The sequence below is a fragment of the Nilaparvata lugens genome, chromosome X (genome assembly GCF_014356525.2).
Source record: "Nilaparvata lugens isolate BPH chromosome X, ASM1435652v1, whole genome shotgun sequence".
NCBI lineage: Eukaryota > Metazoa > Arthropoda > Insecta > Hemiptera > Delphacidae > Nilaparvata > Nilaparvata lugens.
This window is the reverse complement of record NC_052518.1, coordinates 12360982-12387418: the sequence shown is the minus strand read 5'-3', so window position 1 is coordinate 12387418 and position 26437 is coordinate 12360982. Positions and strand designations below refer to the sequence as shown.

The following is a 26437-nucleotide window of genomic DNA, read 5'->3' as shown; positions in this document are numbered from 1 at the left end:
AATTTTATAATTCGTAGTCTAAATAAATTTTCCTATCTATAAAATCACGAATTTTCTTCAATTTCCCGTAAATTGAAGCAAGGGAATAGTTTAAGTCCATTGCTTTTTAAAGCCATCATGGATGAGGTTTCAAGAAGAACTGTCAGAGTCAAGATAGGGAACTGGAGGCTGCGTCCTATATATCTGCAATCACTATTTTATGCAGATGATATAGTTTTGGTGGTCAACTCAACTCAGAACCTCCAATCTAGATATTGGTGTGCTTAGTTACAGATGGAGCTCCTGTAATGGTAGGTGTGGAGAAGGGTCGTAGAGACAGTGATATAACAAATTTTGTGTCTTACCGTTGCATAATACACCAGCAGACATTGTGTGGAAAGTTCTTAATTATGAACAATGTCATGGAAACAGTAGTCTTTCAAGTATTTAATAAGATTAGAGCGCATGCATTTCAAAGACGACTGTTTAGAGAACTAACAGAAGAGTTAGAATTTTAGTATGGTGATCTGTTGCCTCATACAGAAGTTCGTTGGCTTAGCAGAGGCAGAGTTTTGCAATGTATCAAACAGTTGCTTCCTGCATTGGTAAAATTTTTCAAAAAACGAGGTGAGCATCTTACTGAGAGTTTTCCAGTTTATTCAGATTTTTCAAGAATCTCCCATTCTTAAGCTGTAATCTAGTTTGTAAGCTTTGACGGTTTCAACTTGAAAAAAGGAAAATGTTACATGATATTCATTATAAAAAATCAGACTACCTAGAATTTGTATTGAGGTTTTCCAAGCATTTTTGTAATCCTTTCCACGGGGGAATTCAATAGTTATCAATTTTTGTTGGTAATGAATCTGCCATCAAAGGTTAATGTCCTTGAAAGCTGGCTAATTCAAATAATTACTTATTGCAAACACTCCAAATCATTGAATGTAGATATAGCAGCCTGAAAAAGTAGGCTTCTAGAATCCTGCCGGAGTACTGTGAAGTTCACTTACTGTATTATTTTTAATACTCAGTAATGTAATTTTGTGTGTACAGTTGCTGTAAAACTTGATTTTATCTTTTGTCTTACTGTATTCAATATTTGACTTTGCCTATTGTTCTAAGAATTTAACGGCAATAATAAAATAAAATAAATAAAATCATATTTATTTAGTTTAGGTAAGAGATACTGATTTAAATACACACAGCTTGTTTTTGAGAAATTCATCACAAAAAATAAACTTATTGGATGAGGATGAGGGTGATGATGCAAGTGAAATATTTTTTTGTGATGCAAATCATTGAGATATGAAAAAACATTATGTTTTGATCGTATGAGTGAATTTTGGTACATATACCATAATATGGTATAGATATTATCTTATAAATAGTTCAAACATTATACTATATTATATGTTCAACAAAAGGAGAGACGAAACATAAAATTTGCGCTTGTATAGGTATGAAATAAATTACTCATATCAGCTATTAATAGTGCAAACGTCATGTTGATGTCTCTCCTTTCGATGAACAAACTAAAGGTGAGTCAGTGAGGACTGATTTTCTTCAATAGAACAATAAATAATTGACTGTGATAAAAAAACAATGTCCATGTAATGAATAAACATACTATGATTATGTTTAACAACATTACAGCTTCATGGCAATATTACGTCATGAGCTACAACAGATAATAGTAATAAAAAACAAGGGCTACTTTTATTAATAAAAATAAAATGAAATTAAAATAGTAACATTTTTCCATAAAAAACATCCTTTACTACAACAAATTTAAAGAGTTTTTGTTGTTTTTAAAGTTAGTAAAACGTGTTTTATCGAAAAATGTACTATTTTCATGTCAGTTTTATTACAGATGACATTGATTTTTTTTACTAAATAAAATAGCATAATATTATGATCGCACTGTGATAAATTCTTGCCTATAAGAGTTTCAATACTAACTGTTAAAGAATGTTAATCCTCTCTGGCTCACTGTGTATAATAATACACATTAATCTATGTGAATATAATACTGTAAACTAAGCTAAAGTCAATTGTTCAGATTTAAGATAATAAAGCATTCATAATAAAATTGCTCTTTCTTATGTTCTAGGTCAATGATAAATGTATCTATATTATTTACATAATGTCGCACCAGTAGCCTTCTCACAGCCAAAGCTGCGGATTTTAGTCAGGTGGTAGGAAGCTGAAGAGACGGAACTTGTTGCGAATATGTGGTCTCACATCTTCATTCTAGAAAATGGAAAACAATCACTAAGATAAATACGAAATGGAAAGAGTAAGTGGGAACAGAAAATTATAATACAATTGATTTGTTGCACTTTGGAAATGGATGATTCAGTTTAGATTGGATTTTTCAAAAACCATTCTTGTCTGTATTCTATGATGTTTCCAAAGTTTGATCCGAGAATAGATTTATTTATTACTAGCAACAGCTCAAAAGAAACTATTTACACAGTAAATTACTTCTAAATTTTATTAAGATGATATAAATGTCAATAAGTCCTCCAATAGATATATAGAGTGAGTCATATATATGGGAACCCTTCAATAAGTTGGAGACTGTAGTAAATAATAACACTGTACCGTAGCTTTCAAGATACTGGTCGAATACTCTACCTTTTGACGTACAGCTGAATTTCAACCCATCATAAGGGGGTGGACTTAGGGGTTGTAACTCGAATATTTTAAATGTGATCACCCATTGTGTGGTACATCATTTTAAAACAAGAAATATGGCATCGATAAGAATGTTCTATGATAATTGTATCCAAAATGGCGGCTGATTGAAGTTTTAGCTTTTAAGGAAATGAGGGGTTGTAACTCAAATATTTTGAACCATAACACCCATTGTGTGATACATCATTTCAAAGGCCTTTTGAAAACGAGAAAGATGACACCAATGAGATTGTTCTATGATACTTTCAACCAAAATGGCGGCTGATTGAACTTTATCAATTATTTCTTTAAAAACTAAAACTTCAATCAGCCGCCGTTTTGGATAAACGAATCATAGAACATTTTTATTGATGTCATCTTTCTTGTTTTAGAAAGGCCTTGAAAATGATTAACCACTCAATAGGTGTTTACATTTAAAATATTCGAGTTACAACCCCCAAGTCACCCCCTTATGAGGGGTTGAAATTCAGTTGTACGTCAAAAGGTAGAGTATTTGACCAGCAACTTACCTTGAAAGTTACAGTATTATATCTAAAACAGTCTCCAACTTATTGAAGGGTTCCCATACATATGACTCATTCTGTATATGCATTCATAGGCCAAGGTTAATTAATAATTTTACACTTGATATGATAAATACTAATAGACACTGACAAGCCTCTTCTCCAGCAACATGAACTTCTGTCAGCCCTCCATGATATGAGTGTTGTGAACACTCAGATATCAGGTGATTAATTGATTGCATTTGACCACATTGTCACATAGGGTCAGAGGTGTATCCCCATGCTGTCGTCAGCTCAGCACACTTTCCCACCTGCGTCCTGAACCGGTTAAGGCCACACCACTCTCTCCGTCTCAGCTGGGTGCCAGGGACAATGTCATTAAGGTCATCCACAAGACTTCTGTTGCTAAACTCTCCCTGCAACCATCTCAGTCTCCATAACTCCTTCACACTTATTATTTCTTCCTGCTCCAATAGATGCCTGACAACTTTGCAAAAGCATTCAACGTTGTCTCAAAGTGTATCCCCTGCCAGTAAAGCTACATCAGCTGATATTCTGTTGCATCAAAGAAACATAAACACCAATCTATTACTTACTTATGTCAATAAAAAACAGATATCAGCTGCTTGAGCTTCACAGACAGAGACATTTTTTTTGATAATTTTTTCTAACGGCTGAGAATTCTATGAAGAATACTTTTTCTCTTAAATAAGAGAAAAATGGAAAACAATTTTGAAAATCCCCATATATGTAGAAAAGCACAAATTGAAGATAACATGAGTATATTCACTTACCATGTAAACGAGATTTTCCAAAAATGGCAGAAGTTTCATGAGTTCTGAGTCTCCCTTGTCAACAAACCAACTCTGGATAGGTATTCCATTTTCAAGCTGAAAGGAAATTGAATAAGTACATCAATTCTGTAGAAATTTATGTAAATTTTAAATTATTATGTAATTTATATATATGTAAGTTACAATACATTTTAATAATTTATTAAAAAAATTAAATTATTATGAAATAGAAGTTGATAGTCAACTTCTAACGAAAAACATCAAACAATAGAAGCTACAGTAAATAGTATCAAGGGATCAAGTAACTCTATTCACTAAGAGCATAATTTTCTCAGAGAACCATTGTACAACTGTCCTTCATTCTGAGTACAAGATTCATTTTCGATTTATTAAGGACAAAGGCCTATTTTACGATAACAACTTTTCATTGCACTTCATTATATTGTAATTATTCTGTAGTTGAAAACTATTTACATCAATAACAATAAATCAAGGCTAGCGCACAAATTTCAACTTGAAATGATAGCTAGCCAAACCACAATATGGATACAAGGTATAATACAACTTTATTTACCACAACTGTTAAGTTTTTTCCCATCATGATACTGTTTCTATATAATAATTGCATTGTAAAAATATTTGTAAAACATGTCAGTGTTGTGAATAAATTTCAATTAAAATTAAGGTACAAAGCTGCTTTACAACTTTGATGATCCATAAAAAATATACAAAAAAGATATACAGCTGTAATTAGTATTGTTGCAAAGGGAACACCTCAAGGTTTTGCATAAAACGTTTGAAAGTTCGAAATCAAGCCATAACAAACACTGGCTTAAATTAAAAATGGCTGCATCCACTGGTCCCGAGATGCTACAACAGCCAATCTTTATCGAAGATAAAAAATCACAGTAATAGTTAATCTGGATCAATTGCAGCACTTTCCGTTAACAAATATCGATAAGAATGACTAACAACGAGATTTTCACTCGCTACAAGATGGTATACTATCCAACTGACATCCACGCACGCTTGAGTCCAGTAGAGAAGGCGATTTTTAATTCAAATTCCGCTAGCACTTGTAATGACACATTTTTGCACTATCAAACTATTCTAATAAAAACGTGAAGTGTTTTCCTTTAAAACAACACAAAAACCAGCTCTGTACATAGTTTCATTAATTTATATTGATTATCAAAGTAGTGAAGTAAATTTTGAAACACAAATTATTACATACTTGAAAAAATAATATTAACATTACGAAAATAATATTATTGATCACCTATTCTATTTATGTATACTACTTCTTCATCTCGTGTACAAAATCATTCTTTCAAATCAATTACTACTTTCAGACTAGACATGTTTATTTCACTGAAACTTTATATTTTATCGCAAATACGTTTGATGGTTCTGGCCTGGTTGCACAAAAGCCGGTTAAATTTTAACCGTGATCAATTTCACGAGAACCAATCAGAGAAGGCGTTTTTGAAAAGACGGCTTCTCTGATTGGTTCTCGTGGAATTAATCACGGTTAAAACTTAACCGGCTTTTGTGCAACCAGGCCAGAACCATCAAACGTATTTGCGATAAAATACCACATTCCAGTGAAATAAACATGTCTAGTCTGAAAGTAGTAATTGATTTGAAAGAATGCTTTTGTACTAAATGTGACAGATGAATATGTAGGAATGTTGAAGACCACGAGTGAGCCAACATAGGTTTTTAAAATAATCCTTTCACGATCTCTACACAATAATGCCTTATTTTCCGATGGAAGAGAGTGGAGTGAAGTTTACCATTAAACACTAAAATGTAATTAGGCTACAGTTCTTTCAAGAGTTGGAGTTATAATTTAGTTGTCCTTAATTGGATAGATGAAATACAAACCTGATAACCAAACGCTTGTGGCGAGTTGTCGACGATTACAGTTTTCGAAAGATCTCGACTGAGGATTGAAAGATCTTTGATGTAGTTTCCATTGACACAGACGCAGTGCTCTCGAAATAGTCTGTACCTGGAAAAAAATTTGTTCAACTTTTAAATTAGGTATATAGTAAAAATAGGTTTACAGACAAAAAAAAAAAGAAAATCCATCGTGACTAGAATAATTCGTTCAAAATTTTCATCTAAACTTGAACTGATCGTCAATAATTTTTTGCTACTTACATTGGGGACCCCTACAACAAACTTGAAAGATTTTTCAGTTATTTCTACGTCCAAAGAATAAGGGGTTTAGAATTAACAAAATTCCAACACCTCATGATAAACAATATTTCTTTGTTGTGTTCAACTTGTATAAACGCGCAAAAAGAAAGGACACTCATTATTTTTATTTATTCATTACATAATAAGAATTTATTCTACCTGATGAAGGCACAAATGACTTTCTTGTAACTATAAGAACTTGTACGGTACCTATAACTTTCCATTTTTTAATTTATAGAACTATACAATTGACTCAACAATCTATATATAATATTTCAGATTATTTAAATGTATGTTATCTGTCACGTTTCTAGAGTACCTCGTCGTCTGATAGTACAATTTTAGTACAAAGGGAGTAATGTACACCCTTTTACAAATTAATGGAATCAAGCTCTAAAATTCTAGTTTTAGAGATTTGTTTAGTTGGACGACTATTTTGGGCCTGGAGCAATTGAATCAGTAGATGGAATATGAGTACATAGGGAAAGTTTGTACCAGTGATTAAAATGTTTCAGAAACTGTACCCAGATGGATCTGGAATTTCCCAACAGAATTTAGCACCCCTGTCACACATCCAAAAAAGTGAATAAAGTTTTCACACAGAGCGGTTTAAAGACACTGGATTGGCCAAGAAAATCACCTGACTTGACTCCGATTGCAAACCTGTGGAGTATTTGAAAAGGAAGACTTAGGAAGATGAAATACACAACAAATGATTATTTCTGCACTTTTGAAAACCTGATTCCGGTATAAAAATTCCAACAAACCGTGCAAGACCTAGCTGGGTAAAAATGGTAATAGACAATAAGGGTGTCAACACTAAATGATAATTAAATTTCATAACTTAACCTTTGTTGTTTATATTCAAATAAAACAGATTTTCATTGAAAAATTGACTTGATTACATTCATTTGCACAAGGTTGCAGGTTAGTAATGGTATATAGGTTATGTGAATGCTTGAAAAGTGTTAAATGCTTGAAATGATTGAAAGGTAAAAGGTTAGATTTTTGCTTATGCAAATATTTTTCTTATTATTAAAAATGTTTTTATTTTATTTTAATTTATAAACACAGACATCGGAGCTCAACATACGAAAACGTTAAATGCGCATGTGCAGTTATTAGTAGTAGCACTCGAGTAGCTTGTCAATTTTCGAATCGATTTTTTTTTTGCAAAGGGTGATGCCCACATGAGATCTAGGCTTGTGCGTGGGTATGAGGCGGATGATAATGAGAGATAAATGGACCTACAGTTTTAGGTGGGCTCCGAACAACATGGGAAGTGATTTTGCAACTCATGAATCATACGCAAGCGGTCGCCCTTCCAACAGGAATTGGAAAGGGCATGATTATTAACTTTTTCTAGAAGCGAAAGTAAGCTGAAATTATACTCACTTTATCAACCTTCGAGATGGATCAAGGAGATTAAGTAACTTGTTGGCATAAACCCTCTTAGATGCAGTGAACAGCACCACCTCGAAAAGGTCAGAAACCCTCTCCAAAAATTCCCTGAAGAAAGGGCGGGTTCTCACGAAAACCGTGTAATTACACTCTTGAAATAGAACCGGAAATGAGAATGAAGCATCTTTCAACTCCTGAAGACTGCAATGTACCAATGTTTCATCCTGAAAATGGAAAACAGTAATGTTGAACAAAAATATCATTAAAAAGTAAATTCAAATCAGAATTGAATGACTAATTTGATTATCAATGAATCAATTTTCAATATCAAAGAATCTTGACTGAATAAGTAACTATGTATTATGGCAAATAAAGAATTTGAATAGCCTTACTAAGGGTACTGGGGAGTGCTGTACTGGAGGGTGAACAGTTGGAACAGGTATCATCTTTCAAGTATTTAGGAAGCATAATGGAAGAGGATATGAAATGCAACAAAGAAATCTAAGTAAGAATTGCTATGGCAAAAACAGCATTCAATAAGAAAAAGAGAATTCTTTGTAGCCAACTGGACAAGACACTAAGGAAAAGACTAATAAAGTGCTATGTTTGGAGTGTGGCACTGTATGGTGCAGAAACTTGGACGCTGAGAAAGGAGAATAAGAGGAGGCTTGAGGCATTGGAAATGTGGATATGGAGAAGGATGGAGGGGATCAGTTGGAGGGATAAAGTTACAAACGAGGAGGTGTTGAGGAGGGTTGGGGAAAGAAGGAGTCTGCTGGATGAGATAAAGGGAAAAAAGAGGAGATGGCTGGGACATTGGATGAGACGGCAATGCTTGTTGGTGGATGCCATGGAGGGGACCATTCAGGGAAGAAGAGGAAGAGGGAAAAGAAGATACAAAATGTTGGACGACATCAAGGAGGGGATGAGCTACTATGCAACGAAGCGACTGGCAGAGAAAAGAAGAGAGTGGAGGGCTGCTGCCATATAGAAGGACCTGCTTACGAGCAGAAAACTACAGACAGACTAAGGGTACAAACACACTGAAAGCGGAGCGTAGCGTGGCGTGGTCAGAGCGTTCATGAAACACACTGGAAGCGTCTGAGCGCCAAGCGTCTAGAAAATGGCGTTGTCAAAGTTAGCACGTACATTACTTTGTGAAAACAATTATTTAAAACATTGGATTTTAGCTGAGCCTGGTAGGACAGAGTGGGTTAATGAAGTTAACTTGGATCGTGCGTAGAATATTTGGTGAATATCACCATCTGTTCAAATATTTTAAGAAAGCATGAGTCCCGATTTTTCGAGTACATGCGAATGTCAACTTCAACATTCGATTACATTTTAACAAGAGTAAAGCCTGATTTGGAAAAACAAGTCACTAATTGGAGAAATCCAATATCTGCTAGAGTAGACTACTAGTATGTAGGCTACATTATAATAACATCTTATTCATCTCTTTTCTGTGTAGGGCTACTTTTATAGAAATAGAAAGAAAAATAAAAATCTTAGTACCCTTTTTTGAAATATTTAATCACAACATGTTTCGGACATTGATGTCATTTTCAAAGTAAATAAATAAATACTGCTAGAAGATTCTTATTTTGATCATAAATGTTAGTGTATTCATATGATTTGATGAACTAAAACTATAAATTGTGGATTTAAATTCGCATGATTCTATCAAAAATGGGGTTATTGGTGTCTAATCATATTAAGTTTATTAAATGAATACACTAACATATGATCAAAATAAGATTCTTCTAGCAGTATTTATTTATTTACTTCATATCACTTGGAAATGGCATCAATGTCCGAGACATGTTGTGATTAAATATTTCAAAAAGGGTACTAAGATTTTTCTTTTTCTTTCTATTACATTATAATAACCTATAAAAGCCTATTAGAAATTAATAAAACCTAAATTAATAAATTATTTCAAGATAACCTATAAAAGCCGCGTAGCAGATAAATAATCTTTGAATAATCAAATAATACACATTACAGGGGAATTTGGGCAAAAATTAAATTTATTAATAAATTATTTCAAGATAACCTATAAAAGCCGCGTAGCAGATAAATAATCTTTGAATAATCAAATAATACACATTACAGGGGAATTTGGGCAAAAATTAAATTTAATATACTATAGTGAGGTCCACGTTATAATGACAGTATTTGATCAACTTTGGTTTTGCTATCCTTGTCTATCATTCAACAAAGCCGGTGGTACTGTCCTTTTCTAGGTCCACAACGGTGCCAATTATGCCTTTGACAGTGTAGAAATATGATTAATTAATGCAGAGAATCGGCATCGCTATTCTTCTATCTTTATCCACTGTCATTATAACGTGGACCTCACTATAGTATACCAGATAGTAGTAGAAAATGTAGTAGAACAAGTGCATTATTATGTACAAGAGTAGACCACTAGTATGTACATTAGTAGGGCACTGACGCTTTGACGCTCCGCTCGTAGACGCTCCAAAAAACAAACCAGCTTGTTCCAAAGTTTGACGCCACGCTCCGCTCCGCTCTGCGAGTAGACCAGTGTGTTTTAGCTCATAACTTAACATGATATTGTTCACGACGCTCCTTGACGCCACGCCACGCTCCGCTTTCAGTGTGGTTAAGGTACAAACTAGTTTAAGATACAAGTAATATTGTAACAGAAGAATATTATGAATGAAAGCTTTAATTTGACTCGATTAGAAGCAGCTGCATAGAATCCAGTCTCATGAATTCTCAGTCTGAAAAAGCATACATGTTACATCTTAGATATTAATTAGTCTGAGTCTAGTTAGTGACGAAAATAAGCATTATTCATGCTTTGATAAAAATCTGATGAAATTAGATGTAGGACTAACTACAATGAATTATTTATAAGTGATATTTTCTTACAAGATCAAGAACAAGCGTGAACTCGGGACTACTTCTTGTCTTGAGAGGGAGAGCAGGACACCTAGCCCTCATTTCAAAGGTCAGCGGCGGTAGATGTTTGATGAAAAGGTAAGGGTCAAAGGTCTCCCAGTCGTCCTCTACGCAGCAAGTAGAAACCATGTTCTCCTGCAACAATTTTCAAAAAATTATCAAACAGAAATCTATGTTTAAAGCAGATTTGAACCAAGTTCTATCTTCATCCAACCGATATATTCAGCCATACCGATTCACTTTGCAGCAGACTATCTAGGGCTAGGGTAATCTTTTTATTGAAGAAATTAAAATTTTGTACCAGCACGAACCTTGCTCTAACTGATTATTTTGCTTTTTTCCACTTACACCTGCAGTATGGAACTCTGTTATGGGGTAACTCTAGCGGGGCAAAAGATGTTTCCTTTGCCAGAAAAGAGCTCTACGTACAGTATTAAATCCAGGCATGAGAGAATCTTGTAGGCCGTTTTTTTCAGCCAATGGTGTTCTGACTCTTCCCTGTATTTTTATGTTGGACTGTTTAATGTATGTGAAGAATAACCTTAGTCTTTTCAATTTAAGAGGAAACATCCATGAATATAACACAAGAGCTGTCACTCAGATTGATCCAAGTCGAGTTAGGCTCGCTAAGACACAAAAAGTGTATAGCTATGTTGGTGTAAAAATGTTTAATGCTCTATCACCTGAAGTTAGAAATTATAAATGTAAAAGATTCAAATATATTATAACAAAATGGTTGAAGGAGAGAGCATTTTACTCTGTTGAAGAGATTTAAACTGGTGACTCTCATCCATAATATTATGAGTTTTAATTTTATTATAGTTTTTATAATGTAAGTTAATCTGACCTGTACTTGATCCTAGTATTAATATTGTGATATTTATATCAAGTGACTTTTGTCTATGCAATTTTGTTTGTGACAATAAAAAATTCTTGATTCTTGAACCAAAATATCACTAGCTTTCTCACTACAAAACAAATTTTATAGGATGAGGAGGCGGCGTTCAAAAAAGATTGTGTCACCAAAAGCTAAATTCTCACAAATGACAAAAAACTGTTGTAACAATATTAACCAGTGTAGAGAATTGAATTTTTTTACATGATTAATCAGGCATCAAAGACATTATTGATCAAAAATTTGTTCCTAGAATATTAATAGTTTTTGGATAATAGAGCTTCAAATGTTGGACTAAATCTTCTTTGATTGACACATGTGGACAACACTTCTTTACACTTTCAGTATGTGACTGGATTGTCTCCTGAATGTGGGTTTTCTTTGAAAATATGTCATTTGAAAACAGCCAGGATGAATTATTATTCATTCCAAGGCCCAAATTCACTAAAAGCAAATACTTAGGTTCTTCATCAGTTTTTTCCAATACTTAATTTTAAAATCATCTTATTTTAAATGGGATGATAATATGATTTTTGTTGTTCCAGATTCAAATTGACCGCTGTAATTCATCACTGTCGAAAGTCGAAACTCACTAACATAACCTCAAACATTCTGTAAAAGTCAGGCCGGGTCTAGATTTGCAAAGCATCATGGGTTGCGGTTTCCATGGTTACTGCTTTGTGATTGTGACTAAACCTTTTCTGATCAGAAACTACTCGTGGACAAAACTCTTTTTGTCTGATATGTCAAGTTTTACTATTAAATAACATTGGAATAGATTTTTTCTGACTAGTTCTGAGCAAGCAGGCTTGTAGCGCTCAACATAACCTTTAAAATGATACCAATAACTCGATTTTTGATTTTTTGTGACAAGATCTTTTTTGAACGCTGCCTCCTCAAATTTAGATGGTTGGGAAAATTGGACTGGCTAGTGAATGGACTATGGTTGGCTACTCTAAAGGTTACAGTTAACAGACTGCAAACGCATGCGCAGTACTCTATATTCTCCCCTAAAGTTGCTTTAATTTGAGCCCAAATCATGTGACTGATCTAAGGAGTTGAGTTTTGGACGTTGAGCAGAGCAGACGTGCTATCTTATCGCTCTGAACGGCCTCTCGTTTAACACAGCCTCGACTGTTTCGAAGTGTAGTTACTAAAGTGTTTAAGATTGTTTTTCCAATGTATTTCTGAACTAATAATTTATTCCCAAGTTATAAGTGGAGTTGTATTTATGCAGTATTTCTGAACTAATAATCTAATCCTGTGTTACAAGTGCAGTTGTTTCTTCTGTGGATAATCTATTAAATGTCTAAAGGTATGGACTCGTACTTCTCGCCATCCAATTCGTTTAAAAAACGTGAACGTTCAAAAGTGTCTCCAGAAGTTAATTATAGGCCGGGTAAAAAGCGTCTAGAACTTGTGACAAGTGAAATGGATGAGCAAAAGTTTAAAGTGTTATTGGATGGTTTGGAAACTAGAATTATGGAAAATTTTAATAGTAAAATGTCCAAACTAGCTTCTAAAGACGATATAGCTGTTCTTAATTTGTCAGTGGAAAGGTTATCTGGTGAAAACTTGGAACAAAAACGAGATTTACAATGTATTAAAAATGTGAATAGCGCTTTAACAAAAAGGCTCATAGATTTGGAGGATAGGAGTAGAAGGAATAATCTCATTTTCAAGGGACTGCATTTTGAAACAAAGGAAACAAATTTCGTGACAGTGGTGAGACGATTCTGTTTGGACTATCTACGATGTAATGATAACGTGTTTGTTAATCGTGCACATATATTAGGGAAACCGAAAAAGAACAGTTTAATTATAGCCCATTTCCCCTGTGACGATGACATTAACTTCATACTATCAAATTCAAAAAAGCTGAAAGGAACAAACTATTTCGTATTCAAAGACTATTCGTATGAGACTCGGAAAGGAAGAGGAAAGCTACTAGCCTTGCGGAAAGCTATTGTAAACAAAAAACCGGAGGCGAAGGTGCGGGTCGTCTACTTATCGGGGAGATGTCATTCACATGGGATATGGTGAACGACTGGCTGCAGTTCGGTGATCATAAGGGAGAAGACAAACTCAAGGAAGTACTAGGGGCTGGCACAGAAGAAATTCTAAAATATTTCATGGATGGGAAAGGAAAATACAAACAAGGAATGGATACTGAATGAGGTGGGGCCGTCAGTCGCATAGGTAGGCCTATTCTAAATAAATGGGAGTCTGATTTTTTAGTTTATAATGTATGTGGCATAAAAGGTAAAGATTATTTTCAATTTTTTGGTTTTCTAAAAAAGTTTAATTGTTTCATTTTGTTAGAGACACACGTAGAGGAAGGGCAAGAAACGGAGTATTACTTTTATTTACAGGAATATACATTGGTCTGGGATTATGCTGTGAGGAGTAGTCGTTTTGGTCGAGCAAGAGGGGGAATAGTGATGGGATATAAAACGTAATTTTCACCACATTTTTCTTTCAATGATTGTCATGGTAGAACGCACATTGTAATTGAGATAAATAATGAAAGAATACGTATTTTGCCAATTTATCTAAATGGTGGCTCGGATGGGGAGTGGCAAAAGGATTTTGATGCACTGTGGGATTTTCTCTCAACCTCTGATTCTATGTCGAGTAATATATTAGTCGGGGATTGGAATGCTAGAGTAGGTTCCTTACAGAACATTCCAATCGAAGTCACAGTTGATAATAATGACTTGTCACGTATCAGAATATCAAAAGACGTTGTAACTAATTCAAATAAAAAGGCTATTAAACAGCAGGTATGGTTCGACCGAGACAGTGAAAGAGCTAGAAGTAAAATGTTTAGCTTACTAAAATTATTTAGAAAATTTAATAATAGCTCAACTAAAAATGATTATTTGAACTCAACAAGGGAGTATAAAAGACTGTGTAAAGAGAAGAAGAAGTCCCATTACGTGAATATTAATGATAAATTACGTGAAGTGAACAATTCTAAAGATTTCTGGAAGCTTGTAGGGAGCTTGAAGAGAAGCCGTATTAATCAAATTGTCTCTATAAAACCAGAAGAGTGGGTCGAATATTTTTCAGAATTATTTACACCTGTTAGTTTAAGTGAGCCAATCTCATATGCGCCGCCCAGTGTTGAAATAGCATCTCTAGACAAGGAGTTGGATATGAGTGAATTGAATGCCGTTCTTGCGAAAATGAAGGGTAATAAAGCGCCCGGTAAAGATAGAATTACAGCAGAATTCTATAAAAAAGCTCCCGAGATCTTTAAAACACTGTTACTAAAAGCACTTGATGATATTTACTCATGTGGCTATGTTCCGGAATCTTTTAAAAAATCTATTATTTTCCCTCTTCATAAAAAAGGTGATCCTTCCTGTGTCTCAAATTTCAGGGGCATTACATGTATGGATATAATGACAAAGATTTTCATGGGAATAATGTGCAATAGATTAGTAAAGTGGGAGCAGGAAAGGGGTATTATAAGAGAAAATCAAGCAGGCTTCCGTCCCGGGTATTCTACTGTGGATAATATTTTTGTTCTCCATAGTGTCGTCAATTACTACTTACAAGTAAAAAAAAGAAAATTATATGCTTTCTTTATCGATTTCAAAGGAGCTTTCGATAATATAGATAGAAATGCGCAGGTTTATCGAGCAAATTTATAGGAATTTTAAAACAAATGTATAGCGATGATAAGTGTGAGGTATGGTGCAACGGTTATGGAGGTCTGTCGACTGAGTTTTCAGTAAATAGCGGCGTGAAACAAGGTTGCTTGGCCTCTCCGATGCTATTTTCCTTGTTTATACATGACCTGTGTGAGCATATTGGGGGAGGTGTGTCGGTTGGAAACTTGGACATAAATGGACTTATGTATGCAGACGATGTAGTGATTCTAGCAGATACCCCGATTTCACTGCAACAAATGATGAGTAGACTTCGAACTTTTTGCACTCAATGGAACCTGATTGTAAACATGAATAAATCTAAAGTTGTTGTTTTTAGAAAAGGGGGAAAGTTGAGGAAAAGTGAAAAATGGTTTTACGGAGAAGAGGAAGTGGAGGTTGTAAGTGAGTACAAATACTTGGGAGTTATTTTCGCTTCATCCTTGTCAATGAAAAAACACTTTGAGGATAGGGTAGCGACAGCAATGTTTGGTATAAACAGTGTTTGGAGAAGCTTGATTCTCAATGACTCAGCGCCGCTCTCTATCAAATGGCAGGTCTTCAATGCAGCTTCCAGATCCACCGTAACTTACGCAGCTCAAGTGTGGGGCTATATTGAGAGTGATCGAGTGGAGAAATTTCAAAAAAATTTCATAAAGCGATTATTCGGTCTTCCAAAAAATACTCCTGATTATTTTATCTATTTAGAATGTGAGGTTGAGCTGATGTGGATTCATACTTTTAGGCTTCACTTAGGTTACTTGATTAGAGTGTTTAGTCTGCCGGCAGAGAGATTTCCATACAAAATTGCTTATGAATTTATTGTAAAGAAGTGCGGATGGTACAAAGTATGGATTGACCTCTGTCAGCGTTATGGTATAGAATGGAGTGACAGTGTTGCCCACATGGATAGATGGGAGAGTTCTATCAACGAATTGCTGCAGAGAGTGAGTCAGAACATGTATGCGACGTGGAGAGAGCGTGCTGAACGGTCAGAGTATCATAGACTATACGCCTCTTTGCTGTTAGACTTGCAGAATCGAGCCTATCTGAATGATAACTTCAAGAGAAGTTTTATAAATATTATTTTTAGGGCCAGAGCATGTATGTTACCACTCAACTTCAGGCCAGGGAGAGAAGAGAGTGGGTTTGAGTGCAGCTTATGTAACAGTAGGGAGTTGGAAGATGTAGTTCACTTCATGGGCAGGTGCAAGATATTGCGAGGAATAAGAAAGGCATGGTTTGGCAGCTCACAAGTTAATGAAAGCACAATAATAGATTATTTAAATGGGAGAGATTGGAACAGACTCGTCGGCTTTCTTAGGGATGCTCTACGTTATAGGGGTTGGTTAGTCGCCGAATTCAATGTTTAAAATTATACATAAAACAGTATGATGTTTATATAGACTATTTTATATATATATATATATATATATATATATATATATATATATATATATATATATATATTATATATATATATACTATTATATGATATATAGTATATTGTACAGTTGATATACTTACAAATAAGGGTTCTTTCCTCCACCTCTTCTCTCTAACTCAGTCGTTCTTTTTTCTTTTTTTTCTAATTTATTTTTTGTTTATTTATTAATTAATTTATTCATTATACTACTTCAGGAATGAATGAGTTGAGAGTCCAGTTGTTTTTGCTCTAGTAATAGTGAGCTTAGTTTTGGGTGAAACTGTTTTTCACTAAACTGATAGATAAGATTAATCTACTTATTCACGGTTGGGGTATTATCACGGTAGCCTGATCAAACTGAAGTTATCAATTATTGTAGGAAGCTTTAGAACAGAAAGATAAAAGTGGGCAGCTGCAATTATTACTATCAACTCGACTGACGGCCTCGGCCATGTCTATGATGATTGTTTTTCAAATTATTAAGATTCTTTCGAGCAAAGTCAACATACTATTTTTTCACATTCTTTGTACATGTTTTTTGCGTTGTTTATATTATAAATGAAATCATCTTTCTATTCTATTCTATTCATGTGACTGATCTATAGCAGTCCTGAATTAGCAAGTGACAATTTAAATGATCTTAAATTATGAAAAGTTTTAGGAATAATGTGATCTATTCCATTAATCACAATAATATAATAAACGAAGTTATTGTTCATGATACACATCAAAAAAGGTTCTTATTAAATACTAGCGTGCTCCGGTCTTTTTTAGAACTTGACAAACTGAAATCTTGACTTGAAGAATTGAAAATAGGCTTATAACCATCCTCAGTTAAATTAAGAATCTATATGCAAAGTTTCAAGTTAATCAGTTCAGTAGTTCAGACGTGATGATGCGTCAAACATAATTTTCCTATCCCGTACGTGTATAAGCCAGTTCTTTACTGTAGTGTAGAGTGTATAGTGTAGATGATAATAACACGATATTTCTTGTGGTGATGAAGCTTATTTTATTACATAAAATTGTATGCAATTTGTGTTATAGACTGTTTCTGATGCTTACTCATCTTGATGTGGAGCAGTCATCAATTTTTTATTCAATTTCAAACAAAGAAATACAAATCTTTGATGAAGGGCAAAGGGATTTTTAAAATAATAATTATTATTATTCACTTAAACGTAAGATAATACAGGAAATTGAAAAAATGTTGGCTCTTGTACCTCTATTTTGGAATAAATATAACTATTTTAATTGAACAAAATAAATTATCAAAACACGTTCTCTACACTATTCTAATACTTTGAAATTGTTATAATTTTTCACTTTTATTCAAGACAAGGTAGTTATTTTTTGTCGGGAACGTTGACAAGCTGTTACTTACAGATTTAAAAAAAAAGTTCTGTCTACAATTAAATTTGTAAAAGTAATCAAAGATTGACAAAATTTTTTATTTGATTGAAATCACCAACTTACCGACTGTTCTCCATCTAATGATCCATCTTCCACATAATCCGTTGCTCCTTCATAGTAGCAGCCTACGTCAGCAGGATCAATTGTCGAGTCAAACTCAACATCAGTTTCAAATTCACAGCTCAATGTAGGTAAGCCTGGAAAACACAAGTATGCTACTTGTTACTCATCACGTATAGAAATAAATCAATCATTGTAACAACAAATGAGTACATATTATATTAATTATGAGCGACAAAGAACAACAATTGACAATCACAATATATTCAAATTCGAATTGGTTTATTCATAAAATATGACATATAAAAATATAAAAGTGTTATGAATTACATGAATAAATTCTCCCTGCCTGGATGATTTGTCCGTGTGCAGGGAAGAGTCGCAAATTATCAGACAGAAAGCAAAACACTAGCGATGATAAAATAAATTATGAACTATGAATAATGGAATTTAGAAGAATATAACTAAGTTTATTATAATGATGAATATTAAAACTGAAGATAGAAAAAAATTTTTTCAGCTCGCCGGCGTTCAAAGGGCTGAGTTGGGAGTAATAGCTTTATCAGCGTGGTATTGTGTGTAATATCTGAATGGTATTTTGTGTTTAGAAATAGAAATATTCATATATATTAAGAATGTAAAAGTGCCTCCGCAGCATCTGAACCGATGCAGAGCAGCCTGCTCACTATCCGCTTGTAGACGGCAACACTAACCCCCTCAGTAGTTGAAATATGGGCAATGAAAAATCATTCAACTATTAAAGAACGGCTTCCCTCTTTTCTAAAACCTTTATCACAACAATGCTTAATAAGGCTTTTTCTGTTAAAAATTGTAAATCCAGTTATCAATTTTATTAATTCAATATGTTGATGTATTCAATTTACTTTTGAAACAGGAATTACTAGCTTCTATTCAAACTGTTTAAGAGACGAAGGAAGAACATCATTTAATGGAATGTTTTTCAAATGTTACTGTAATTGAACTAGATCAGGCTTCTATTACTCTCCGTTAATATTACTCTCCGATAATTATGCTAGAGAGTTAGTGGGAAGGATATTCTTTCCAAAGAATGGACATTGATATGTCCAAAGCTCCGCCAATTTAAGTAGATGCATAACAATTATGTATATCATATAATATAGTGATATAGCATTATCTATAGATATTACCAATTGATTTTTTCATATCATATGCAGTTCAGAAATCATTTTCTTAGTCTATATTATGTAAATTCATCTATAATTTTTCTGTATTGTAAGCTATTGTATATAAGTGTAAAAGCCAGTATATATTGTAATCTACATAAATAAAGTACTCAATCAATCAATAAGGAGTTTGCCAAGGATTAATTAATCATAGAGAAGCAAACAAACATTTCTAGCTAATGCAGATACTAATAGATATGTTTGGAATATATACAAGCAAAACATCAGTCTTATGACCGATTCAATTTACGAATGACAATTTTTTGTACGAAAAATGATCAATTGAAATTAATGCAGATATAATATATTTCTAAAACATACCGAGTTATATTTAAAAAATAACTCGTTGGCATAGGCATCAAATTCCATCTCATAATAACATTTTCAATAAATTTCTATTGTAGTTGATGTATTGAGAAGATTCTTGCCCTCACACCCCTACGAGGCATTGGGGATGGCAATTTCATTCAGAATCAATGAAGAACAGTCCTTAATAGTGAATTGGATACTTTACAGGTGATATCACAAGGACATGGTGTGAAGGAATGGTGGTCATCAAAGGAAGGTGTTCTGGAGGATAATCAATTCATTTAAAGCACATAAGCAGCCCGAAAAAATAAGGAAATTAAAATAAGAATTTTATTATTAAACTTCCGGTAGTCGCGCACTACAAAATCACACGAGCAGTCGCGTGTTGTACTTTTTACAACATCCAATTTTCCAAGTGTTATGTACTCTGTTTACTGTCAAAAAATATTAATTGTATAATTACTTTTTCCATCTTCTTGGATTATTTTACGCCTATGACATTTGTATGATTACCATTTCATAGCCCAATAAGGTACACCAAGCAAAGCCATCAATCCTGTGTTATTGGTTCGTTTACAGTCTCCTTATACAGTCTTTATATCTTATGCACAGTGCGACTTATGCACTGTCGCGACTAAATGGCACCTAAAGACTGAACCATTGCTCGGTTGATACTGCAACTCAGTGGAGTGATGGGGAAAAAGTTTTGCAATGCATAGGTGACTCATTCACTGACTCCACCCCATCCAATAGTTTTGTGCATCACAAAACTGTCACTGTTGTAGTTTCTACAACAGCGCGACTGCCGGAAGGTTAATATGGGTAGTAAGTGAGTAAGATAGTAAGCTTATGAGTAATACTTAATGGGCTATATGAATAAAGTTGAGCATTTGCTTATACTTCTAAAATATGAAGCATATGCTTCATTTTCTATGAATAAACGTGAGCAAAACCTTTTGCTCATCCTCATCAAAAAATAGAGCATTTGTTCAAAAGTAAAAGCTTATGCTCAAAATTGTATGATAAACTAGAGCATTTGCTCAACTTTTGAAGCAAATGCTTCAAAAAAGGTGAGTCTAGTCCGGAGCAGCTTTTCACCTTTTGCTCATAGTAAAATGGCTCAACTAATTCGTCTGAGTCAGATAAAACTATACCAGATAAGATCATAACCAATAGTTGAGAACTATAGAATTCTTTTTAGATACAACCATGATATATATCACCATTATTCCTACAAAAGACATAAAGATAGCCATCACAGAATAGGAAATAGGCATTTAAGAAGATGAGAGTGTAGACGATTATAAGAAGGCTATTGAGATTATAAGATAATGCTAAAGATTAATATAGAGGCATTTTTTCACGCTTTTATTTCAAAATAACCCAACTCAACTAACCTAAAACTCAATTTATGGATAGAGAACAGAGCAGACGACCAAACACAAGCGGTGTCTATACTTGCATATTTAGCGCTTACGTGAGCTACAAAAACAAAGTAAGGCCACAAAGGCGAATCAGCTGATGAAAAATCTTTAAAATACGTGAGCATTTGCTCCAGAGTTCAGGAGCATAAGGTAAGAGTATAAGGTAAAGCTTATTCATATAAAAATGGGCAAATGCTTTATGCTTCTACCTAATGCTCATGAGCAAAACCTCATGCTCATGAGCATATGCTCTGTTTTTATTCAGATGCCCCATTGTTGATGCTAATAGAAAGGTTGCAGAATACTCTGTGTTTTCTAAACTTTTGTGACAAGGAAGAATTCTTCATGCATTGGCAATAAATCCTGAAGAGATAATGATCATGTCAAAACGTTGAGAGGAAAAAATCAAGATTACTATCATATTGAATTGTTACTAAGCTTATTTGTAATTAAAAAAACATGTCTTTGTCATTACATTACACATGAGGTACTTTGTATTATCATGAGGTCATTCAAGGAGTACACTACCCATACAACTACTGTATTATTAAACTATCAACTATTAGAATACAAATTAACGCATTAAACTATTATTATCTTTCATTAATTGGACTATAAACTATTCTGCCTTGAGGTACAACTTGCTTGTATTATTGACTGTGAACAAATTTAATTTGATCTCATGAAAACGCCAAAATATCTAATGAAAAAGCTCACCAATTTTTCTGTCGTGTAAAAGCTGTGCAGATTCAGCTGATAGCGGCAAGGCGATGCCAAGATGATTGAAATTGGTGGCAGCAGGATAGATGTTGAGAACATCACCCTGCCAGTTTTCCTTCTCTTCTGTGAACTCATCGACCTACGCATAAAAACAATAACTTAGTCCATCATAAAGTATTCAGAAAATTACTAGATAACGCACACAGATCAATGTGCCGATTGCTATTCATAAATTTACTGGAAATATTGAAATTTCTGAAAAATAAAAATTGAAATATAGATTTGAATAGTTCCATGTCTTCTTAAGATGTATGTATTCAGGGCTACTCATTTTTATTTTCTAAAATAACATCATAGTACCCTTTTTTTGAATAGGAAATTGTATTCCTATTTCTAGGATCTAGGATTCCAAAGATCCTAAGATCCTAAGATTCTAGGATCCAAAGAATTGAATTGAAATACATATGGAAAAGGAAGTAAAGTACAATAAAATAATAGTGTCTTACGCCACATGGCCGGGAAGGGGCCTTTTGCAGGCGATAATGATGTTTATAGTCGAGACTAGAATTTCATTCGAGCACTGCAAAAGACATTCACGTTCAAGTAACGTACACTATTTTTTGTCATAATAATCTAAAGAAGAATAATTGAGAAATAGAAAACATTTCCTGCTTGTGCTGAAGTTACTACATGCATTCTATAAACATAACCTAGTTTACAAATTCCAAACCAGGAGTTTTGTGGAAGTTGACAAAACTTCCACCTGGAGCGCTGAAGGTAGGTTTTTGTAGCAGTTTTTCTGTTCCTATTTCGGAACTAGGAAACATACTCGACTGTAAAGAAAACATATGATTTCATTACAGAAGAGTATGCTGCAATGAGAATCTTATGTTTTTGTTCTGCAAACAGCTGTTTGCTTGATTTCATGCATGGAAAACATCTGAGATTGAATGACTATAACAAAAAAAAAATGTTTACCTTAGCCAGCTGTTGTTGAGTTTCAACTTCATGCAGTGTTAGTTCCTTCATGTGTTTTCGAATTTTTTTGAGACTGGATTTTCCTCTCAGCACGTTCTCCCGACAAGTCTGTATATAATAAAAAACAAATATATAGATAATATTTTTATGGAATCAGGCTTATTGGAAAGAATGCAATAAACTATGAAATTATTAAATTTGCCTCAAAATGACAGGGAGGACCGTGTCCGATACAAAAACCTAACCTCAAAAAATGTTGCTCAAAGCCTTTCACTGTGATGACACAACAACATGTATATCATGCATGTCCTACCGCTAGTGACCAGCCTAACGTTTTTCATGTTTTGACAGTATCTAAAAGTAAATTCTTCACATGAGATTAGTATTCAACAATGATTTTTTTCAATCCTATTAGTAACAAACTCCTGTTTATTGTTACAGAATAATAGTATATCATGTTCAAAATATGAATAAGATCATCCAGATTTATTACAAAATTACTTCTCTTGATGTAGGCTATATAAACATCTTTTCCCTTCAAAGCGACTAAGCCTGAGCGGTATGAGGTGCAGAAACTGAAATATTTCAGATTCAGCACTCATGTAACTTTCAAAGGCGCGCCCACTGTAAGGTTAATAGGAAAATGATTAATTTAAATTTAATTATATCTAATATTGAAACTACATCACCTCTTTGAGGAGAGTTGAACTTTGCTTTCGACACCTGCTTATTTTACGAGCACTTGAAGAGACGCGGCTTGAAGTCTGATTAGCTAATTGATTCAATTTTGTGTCCTGAGAGCGTCTTCTGCACTCACGTTGTTCACTCCGTAGCCTCATCATTTTAAACCAACCTAGAACATAATTCCATAAGCATTCATAGAGACCAGCTATTTAAAAAAATAAATGAGAACTAGAGTTCACTTGTAACCTGAAATCAGCGAGTTTTCATTTTAATTTCACTAATAATTTGTGAAATAGCATACCATGAATCAAATAGTTTATGACTCATATCATAGTTTACTACTAATTTTCAATTATATTCGGAGTAATATTCAATCGATTTGTACTCAACAGATTCATGCCGATTTAGTTTTCCTATTTAGGAAGAAATCGAATATCTGCTTTATTAGTCTAGTGCAATCAATCTCAGTTTATGGGAGAGTAGAGAAGAAATTCTTCATTCATCACTGTGGGCAAAATTTTTCTAATCTCCTTGGATATTTCACAATTGATATTATGATCACTGTGAACAACATTTTTTCAATCTCCTTGGATATTATTTCGCAATTGATATTATCAGTTTCACTTATCTTCAATCTTATTCCTGTCAGGGTTTTATTACAATTAATCACTAACTTCTGCAGGCCAAAATTCAAGAACATTCACACACTTCAAAGTATAATTTGGATTGACCGAAATCAATAATAAAATAGCTGAGTCATACTCCAAACATTTTCCTTGTTTGGGACAGGATATCTAGATTGATAATAGCAAGTGAAAAATTCCAGTTATTTACATTAAAAGCTATCTAAATTGATAAAAGCAAGTGACAGATTCCAGATATCAGAAAAATGTCAACACAATGATGTCATTATAGTTGATAAGTTTCATACTCAAGGAACAGTACCAATGTTAACAGACAACGATGCAATGTATGTATACAACATAAAGTAGAAGAATGGAAAAAATTCTATTGACTTTTCGCAGTTGAAACCAAATAAGGTCCGTGGTTTGTGATTGGTTAAAGAGGTGAGGGATGATACCAAAAATGCTAGACGGAATCGGAATCAAGCCCATATCGGTTCTCACCAAGGTTGAGTTATAAAGAAGACTACTCAAGACTCAAATCTGCCTAGTAAAGAGTATTTTCATTCAACTTCATTTCAGAATGATGTGACGCTCCAAATAATTGGACTAAATTGGATTCTTGCCAGGAGAAAATAATTCAATTGAATGCAATTGCATTAACCCTTGGTTTGATTTTGTATCCATTCGGATACATAGATTTCAATGATAATCTGTTTTTATGAGAACTAGTTTTATAAAGTTCTGAATGCTCGTGTGTCCATTTGGATTCATTGTGCGATAGCTGAGGCTATCTAGCGGTCTCTAGGAGAACTAATTCGTTCAAATTTTCAAAATGGACGACTGCCGATCCAATGCACGTGTACATGGGGTAAGTAAATTTTCTATATTCAGTATATTCTCTACTTTTGCTACTATGTTTCATTCTAAATTGAATTATAACGCTTGGTGCAAGTATTTCCAACACAAACTTCCAGTATTGCAGTAAAAATAACCTCACAACAAGAAGTACAAATTGAGTGTGTCCGCTTGGATACATTGTCAAAGTGAACAAACTATTTGCGCTCTACAAGCTGTATCCATTTGGATACAATGTGAAGGCCTCAACTTCAAAATACAAATTCCAATATAATTGATTATTGTTATTTTCCATGTAGATATCTCTTTTATTTTCTAGTTTTTTTATGTTCTTCATTATTTTTTCTTCATATATGGTTCTATTCTCATTTCAGGTGGCAACACAGTTCAATGGACGCACCCAAAAAATTGTTGAATTGGCTCAGCTCAACAATATATTCGTTCCTGATCCAGATATTTCTGAAGAGAGTGATGTGGATATTGAAGAAATGGACAATCAATTCCAGGAAAAAGATTCAGATCAAAGTTCTCTTCCACCAACATTGTCTTCATCTCTCCAAGATTTATTGGCTGAGTTGGAAGAAGAGGAACAACAAGGTAAGGTGCCTGATCTATCTAATATCAATCTGGATAATATTTTGGAAGAGGATCTCAATGAAATAGTTCGGCCAACTGATAACATGCCAGCTTCATCCAGTTTCAATATGGATGACAGCAATACAACTGCTATTACATATGCCTCTTCTTCTTCTTCTTGCAAACGGAAAAGGCAATGTAAATCATCAGCAAATAAAGAAACTAAGAAGAGAAAGTTACCTTCAAAACAGATCTGCAAGAATACATTCAACTTCACTAGAGATCCATTCAATGGAAATATTGATAATGTTCTAGAAGATAAATTTGATGTACCTCAAGAGATCCCAACAGAGACAGATTATTTTTATAAAATGTTCTCTGAAGATATATTCGAACTTATTGTTTTGAGAACAAACCAACGGTCTGTCCATGAGACTGGGGCTTCAATAAACACAACAAAAGCTGAAATAAAGGATTTCATAGCAATTCATTTGCTGATGGGAGTCATTCAATTGCCGTCCTACTTGGATTATTGGAGTAGGCAATTTCGAGTTCCCAAGATTGCAGATGTCATGCCTCTGAAACGTTATCAGAAACTGAGAAAGTATGTGAGATTTGTTGACCCTACAGAGACTTCAACTGATAGGTACTTCAAATTGAAACCAGTAATTGACATAATAAGGAAGAATTGTCGTAATATTGTGAATGAAAAGCAGCAGTCAATAGATGAGATGATGGCACCCTTCAAAGGAACACGTGCTGGATCACGGAAACAATATATCAAATCAAAGCCCCATAAATGGGGTTTTAAAATATTTGTTCGATCAGGTGTTTCTGGAATCGTCTATGACTTCATTGTTTATGGAGAAGAAATTTCATTGCCAGGAATAGAGGAAGAGTTTGGACTTGGAGGTAAAGTTATTCTCAAATTATGCAAGACCATTCCTGAACCTTGCTTGACAGCAATTTATTTTGATAATTTCTTCACGTCTTTGGAGCTATTGCATTACCTCAGAGAGACATATGGGATTTTAGCGCTTGGAACAATTAGAAGTAATCGACTTCGTGGATGTGAGATTGGAATGAAAGAGAAGAAAAGTTGA

General features: G+C 33.9%; 2 protein-coding genes across 2 annotated transcripts; one reads left to right on the top strand and one right to left on the bottom strand.

Moving 5' to 3' along the window:
* Nucleotides 1-23470, bottom strand: LOC111043360 (CTD small phosphatase-like protein 3). Its single transcript, XM_039442425.1, has 9 exons — nt 23283-23470; nt 22594-22701; nt 21613-21754; nt 17961-18094; nt 10478-10642; nt 7571-7800; nt 5858-5984; nt 3971-4066; nt 1-2226 (listed from the first exon to the last, which is right to left on the bottom strand). Exons 1-9 carry the CDS (start codon nt 23433-23435, stop codon nt 2161-2163), a joined length of 1221 nt encoding a protein of 406 aa, XP_039298359.1. The 5' UTR covers nt 23436-23470; the 3' UTR covers nt 1-2160.
* A 1094-nt stretch (nt 23471-24564) lies between these two features.
* LOC120354774 lies at nt 24565-26437 on the top strand. Its single transcript, XM_039442424.1, has 2 exons — nt 24565-24771; nt 25133-26437. The coding sequence occupies exons 1-2, from the start codon at nt 24736-24738 to the stop codon at nt 26435-26437; spliced, it is 1341 nt and encodes a 446-aa protein (XP_039298358.1). The 5' UTR covers nt 24565-24735.